The 6,494-nt window shown below is 39.9% G+C and overlaps 1 protein-coding gene across 1 annotated transcript; it reads right to left on the minus strand.

The window, feature by feature from the left end:
* Positions 1-2,468: 2,468 nt before the first annotated feature.
* LOC5512058 (alpha-(1,3)-fucosyltransferase 7) lies at positions 2,469-5,622 on the minus strand. Its single transcript, XM_032381516.2, has one exon. It carries the CDS (start codon positions 5,371-5,373, stop codon positions 4,093-4,095), a length of 1,281 nt encoding a protein of 426 aa, XP_032237407.1. The 5' UTR covers positions 5,374-5,622; the 3' UTR covers positions 2,469-4,092.
* Between the last annotated feature and the right edge of the window lie 872 nt (positions 5,623-6,494).

Consider the following 6,494-nt stretch of genomic DNA (forward strand, 5'->3'; position numbering starts at 1 on the left):
CGCCCAGACCTTGTTTCCATTTATAAAATATCATGACTAGGTGCGGCACGCTACCAAAGTAACTCTGGCATAAAGCAACCTCAAGTATCACTTTAAAAGGAGAATTGATTGCTGGTAATTTTTGTGGCAAGCCATTTCAGTGTATTTGGGCTTTTCGAAGGGTTTGTGAGGTTTCCTTTTGAATCAAGATGAAATGACAAATATTTATGTTGTAATGATTAGTCGGGAGGACTGTTTTGACCGAGGATCGTACCTTTAATTTGGTAAGCTCAGTGGTACAGTTGAGATATGCGAGTGAGTTGAGGATTTACAATGTGGTCCTATTTGTAGTAAAACAGGTAGTACGTTTGATTGACAAGTACTGACCACGTGTGCAGTAATTGGACAGTACCTGACAATGCAAACAGTTACATCAGATATCATTAGCTGTCGGCAAAATTAGCGAGGCCAAAGGAAAGCTTTGAGAAGAGTAAAAGGATACAAAACGAATGTCCCTTGCCATGAAACTAGGGGAGAAGGTAGGAAAAGTAAAGAGGTAACTCGGAGAAACAAATATCAAACTTGTAATCGAAAGTTACTAAATGCGAGGGGAGAGAAGGAGTAACTCAAGTAGCGTGGGTGCGGTGTTTGCTGACTCAGATTAGCATAGATAATCAGTTTGCCATCGCAGCTAGCTTAAGCTTCTCCTTACGAGCGTGGGATGTCCTACGCGTACCATGCTAAGGTTTCCACCAGTTAATGTCAACAGCGAGTGAAGGTTGTGCAATCAATATGTTCCTGGCAGTTTCACTACTAAATGAAAAAGGCTGGAAAAGAGTTAAAACAGTAGGCATGCAGCCATGAGTAATCGGTACGAACCAATCAGAATCAAACAACAAATTAAGCGACCAACTCACTACTAAGGCTAACAGTGGCGAGTCTAGGATTTAGAAAGGGAGGGTGACTATTTTCACAGGCTGCCTCGATTTTTTTCCAGATTTTAAGAAATTATATTACATGTTACAAATTCTTCTACAAAGTTTCGAGAATACTTTTATTTTCCCTTTTTGTAAAAATCACGTTACTTATTGAAGTTTTGAATTATAGAGAACCAAAAGCATAACAGCTCCTCTTACTACGGAAACGTCATCCGCCATAAAACACCTACATACCTCCATCCTGTCGATCGACACTTTTTCGTATTCTATCGTGCGACCCAGCAAATTTTGCGAAACTCTTCAAGTTTGCGCTTTTTATTTTCGGGTGCAAGTGCATCAATCACAACACAATTTCAAAGGAATTCTGCCGGCGAGTTGTCTTGAAAAGCTCATGGTAAGAACCCAATGTTGCGTACTATATTCAGGCCCGTAGCCGGGGAGGGGGGGTTCGAGGGGTTCGGAAGAACCACCCCACTCGACTGGAAGGTCCGCTCTGATGAAGGAAATTGAGTACCACTGCGAGCTAGGACGAGCTTCCTAAGAGAAAATGGTCCGCTAAACGGGTAAACAAACCCCCCGCGCTCAAAATCCTGGCTACGGGCCTGTATATTGCAGGCGTGGCAAACGACTATATTTAGTGAATGAAGGTAGCATCCTTTATAATCGGCGTCCGGTGCTGACTTAGCTATTCCCACATAACGTGCTTTCTTATCCAAGCTCATTGATGAGCTCATATGCCTATGCCCGCGGCATTTGGTTAAAATCTCATTTTTTGCCAGGGTTTCTTATATCGCTGTTGCTAAAGCTTTGCCAGTGGAGCATGTTGATAAGTAAATAGCAGTTGCTTATCCAGCACTCTACTATGTGCGAGCATAAATTTGCCGGTTACTCTCCCGTCTAGCAAGTGGTAGGGGGGGGGGGCTCTCCATAAAAGTAGACGATAGGGTGATCGCCCTATCACTGGTCTCACAGTGATTCTAGAGCTTATGGTTATAAATTGCTTCGACCAAACCCAATGTGCTATATTTTAGGGTTAAAAAATGTTGTTGACAAGTGCTTTTCTGTTCTGCCAGTCTGAACATTCTGATTTAAAATGCATGTCTTGTTTCGCCTAGTGCAGTGGCCCACGAACATTGTCTGTTTTTTTGTCAAGTGAATAGCATCGCGATACATCCAATTCGGCTATAACAATTTGTAACGATTTATGTTTTTATGTTTAAACTCTTTTTGTTCGCCCAAGAGGGGGGTGACATGTCACCCCCGTCGCCACCCCTGGATCCGCCACTGAGCTAAATCAATAAAACTAAGAAAACGATTAGCAACATTTCCAACACGTGATTAAATGCCTAAACTAGCACAAATATCCAGAACTTGCGTATTTGCTAATTGTTACAGGTAGAATATTAAACTTTTATAACATTGCTTTCTATCTATACTAAATATCTAAACTTCTATATTCGTTAACTAAAATTACTAAAATCAGTATTATCCTACATAACCTATCATAACAATGTAAAGCTAGTCGCCAGCTAGACGCCAAGTCTTCGATGGTCATTTTACAAAATCCATTTATTACTTTTTTAACCGTTCGATGTGAGACTTTAAAACCATAAAAAGTATTTGTTTTATTTGACAGACCATTTAATATAGACATTATGGTCACTTCGCATGATTTTGACTGTTATCAAACTTTCAAAAAAATTCTCAACACCAAATTTTAAACAAACTCTCTTCTCCCAAGTACCCCTTTAACCCTAACCAAATGTAGGTTCATATTTCCATGAAGGTTATTGGCTCTTTTAATAACTTCTTGTCTTTCTTTTTCTCAGGTTGTTGATTTATGACAGATAATTATGGGGCACGTTATCTCGATACGAGTTTTGATGCGATGGTCTTGTCACCTCGACGACGCATATACGGTACACAGACTCAGGGATCTTTTATAAACCATTTGACGTTTTGACGTATTTTAAGGTCTTTAAAGAAAACAAAATAAATGTAACGTTTCCGAGCATTTTTTTTTAAAGGACAATCACCACCGTACTTTGCGTATATGGGGTCCGTCCCACTCGATGTCATATATGACAACACCGAATCGATTCCTTAGAATACTGAAAACAATCGAGTGTCAGTCTTCCTCTACTACTGTAACTTACTCTTCTATATTTCCAAGGAATCAACTCGGTGGTCCGCTTGTCATATACGACAACAATTGTGACTGAGCTGATATACGCAAAATAGAGTGGTTTGCAAATACATATTTTTTTTAGATTTTGTACTAAACCCCCAAAACTTCGACTTGATTTGCACGTGCGTCGCGCCTCGCCTATTATTAATATCTCATTTTTATTTCAAAATTTGCAAACTAGAAGCATTGGTGATTATGTTCGCCAAAGATCAGATCGAGCGCACACTTTGAAAGGACTACTAAACGGGTCTCAATTTGAACGTGTTTTCTAAAACAATTACCCGCGAGAGGCCTTGAAAGTCAATCAAAGAACGTAACATGGTCTTAATGCCTGGCTAAACATTCAAACATGTTTGTCAAACATGTTTGTCAAACATTGCGTTTGACGCAAATGTTTGTACGTTTAGCCACCCACAAAACATGGCACTAAATTGGCTTTTTCAACACGTTCAGATGTTTGAACCAGATCAAAACATTTTCATCAAACATTTGTGTTGAATGTACATGTTTTATCGTTTAGCCAGGCCTTTGAATAAAGTTAGAGTTGTTTTTTTAGCTTTGCGTTGTTGATTATTTTTAGTGCTTGTGTGCGTTTGTATCTCTTGTCTACTTTTTCGGCGCCCGGTGCTAAGCTAAAAAACAACTCCCTGTGAGCCTCTTAGGCACTTAAAGACATCCTAAGCGCGCAAGTAAACTATCAATTATAAATGCTCTCGAATGAGCTATACAAAACCAGCAGTTCCATTTCTAGCGGTTGCCCTGCTACACCTTTCCACTGACAAATATGTATCTCCCCTTTGCCTAGCAAATTTTCTAAAATAACCCATTAAACTTATTAGTTAGTGATGTTTAATTTCTGGGAAAGCGGAAAATGACCAATGATTTTGTCTTTCTATTTCCATCAAGAATGATATTTAAAAAAAAAACATTAATTGAAAAAAACTGATTATTCTTGTCGTATACAAGTACATACATGATAAATGTGCGTCATTGATTGGTGAGATTAAACATTTTTTGATCATGTATTTTACAGTTTTCGTCAATACCCCAAAACTTCTCTAAATCGTTGTAAACTTTTGGTTGTATCTGTAAGTTCAATGCCGCACACAGTAGGCATGTGTATGAACTCTCGAAATGTCTCGCGGAATATTTCTTTTTCCATGCAAAATACTCATTATAAGCCGTATCATTTTTGTCTAAGTAATTTAAATAATCGGCCAATGCCTTTAGGGATGGAAAATCCATGACATTTATATAAGATCCCGGTACAGCCACATTGCTATCGTAGTTGGATCCCCCAAGCACTATCGGTACAATGTCTTGTTCCAGAGGTCCCCAATACTTTTCCGTGATATAATCTTTACAGTTCCTGTTCTCAAAAGAAAGCCTGAATTTATATCTTCTCATAAGGTTGTCACATTCCTTCGTAAATCGTCTACAGCTAGTCCCCTCGCTGTGTTTAGGAAATCGCGATCTACACCCACCGAATACGTGAACAGGAATCAGCTTACTCAGTTTTAAAGCAAGTTTCTCGCGCGGGTAACCGCAGTTACTAACAGGCCATACAATCAGTTTGTCCTTCCCCATAGCGTAATTCCTGTTACTAGTTCGCTTATTTGAAGGATCTTCATAATACATACCATACGGCGCAAAAATATCGGAGTCGCGTCTGTAGGTCATCGTCCAATTAAACATTCCGTTCAATTTATCGAGAGGTTTCCAAGTGTGGTGGGGATTTTCCAGTATGAAAAATACCCATCGTTGGCTTGGAGGCTTTTGTTTTATGAGCTCTTTCATGTGTTTCACTGATGGGAGGTCTCTACCGTGGAAAACTACGGCATCACTAATGGTGAGCTCGCTTTTGTTATACGTTAGGCGACAATGAAACAGTGGACTCACTGCTTTGTCGACAAAAGAGTTGAGAATATCGCTTGTTTTAAGAAATAACCATGGGAGGTCACCAAAAAATGACGTATATACCAGAATGACCTTAGGTTTCTTACCCCACGCAAGGGAGTTAGAAAAACTTTTTGCCAGGTCTTCTAGGTTGTCTGGTTTAGCGTCTAGTCGGATGATCATTTTCTCAACAAGTTTTAGAACTGCTTGGCTTTGCGGGTTTTCGTTGAGCTCGAAGATCGATCTTAAGTCCATTCCGCGGTGAAATGGAGGGACAAGTGGCTCACTTTCTAAGCGATACAGAAAGAAAACGCCAACACTACAAGCTAGGATAAGCCCTAGCGCGCCGCCAATGGTCATACGACCAGACATTGCTTTGCCTTTTCTCTGTGTCGAGGGTCGTTTTCACTACATGCAAACCCAACGTGGCAAGAGATCGTCTCCCCTGCCAACCCCGTGTTCAAGACTGCTATTTTACTTAAAAACGGATATAGAACTCTAAAGCTGCATTAAAAGTGATGTTACTATGGCAGAAAAAGCAAACGCTTTACGGTAGCGCTATCGTAATATACTCTCCATATATTTGTGTGTACCTCCAACAAAAACCTCAGCTGGCGCCAGGCTCCCAGTCCTCACGACCACACGGTCGCGCATGCTCTATTACACCTCTGAGATGTAGGTCGCACATGCTCTATTACACCACTGAGATGTTGGGTTGCACATTGCACATTACACCACTGAGATATTGGGTCCCACATGCTCTATTACACCACTGAGATGTTGGTTTGCTTTGGAGCGAGGAAAAAAGCCGCGGGTTGGGCAAGATGCTAGTACAATATACAATTAGTTAGCCCCAAGACAAATCATTCAAGGTTAGAGTAGGGTATTCCTGGAACCCCGAAATAAACCAACGAAGATAATGTAGTAACGAAAGATGTATAAATAAATACAGTTTATAAATAAAGTTTATTTCTACAAAGTGGCATTACTTTCCTTTTGTTATACTTGCTCCATCTGTAGGTTTTTATTATATATAAGTTATGAATGAAATGTAGAGATAATTGAGGGGAGTCTCCGATTTTTTTTTACCGCTGTAAGGGGGTGGGGGTCCGAAAAAGGGTACCATTATGGGGAGGGGGGGAATTATTCACGAGCCCTACTTTTTAGCTTTATTTCCTGATATGACCAAGTTTGCAGCACACATAGATATTGAATATTGAGCAGGATCAATGTATTCAATACTTTCATCTTCAAATTTTGGAGCATTCCAGCAACAAATCAACAGCACAACTCAGATTTATATAGAGTATTTCATACGTCTGAGATGTTCCCTTCTAGATACAGAGTAGTATGTTCACCAATTAAAAGAATTAGCTGTGTAGGCCTATATGTACAAACTTTTCAACAGTTCAACAGTGATCGCTTTATAAACAGAGTCATATTTTTAGCGGAGCCCCTGCGAAACCCCATAGTCATAGGAATGAGGAAAGTGG

This window comes from Nematostella vectensis, chromosome 3 (assembly GCF_932526225.1).
Source record: "Nematostella vectensis chromosome 3, jaNemVect1.1, whole genome shotgun sequence".
In the NCBI taxonomy this organism is placed as follows: Eukaryota; Metazoa; Cnidaria; class Anthozoa; order Actiniaria; family Edwardsiidae; genus Nematostella; species Nematostella vectensis.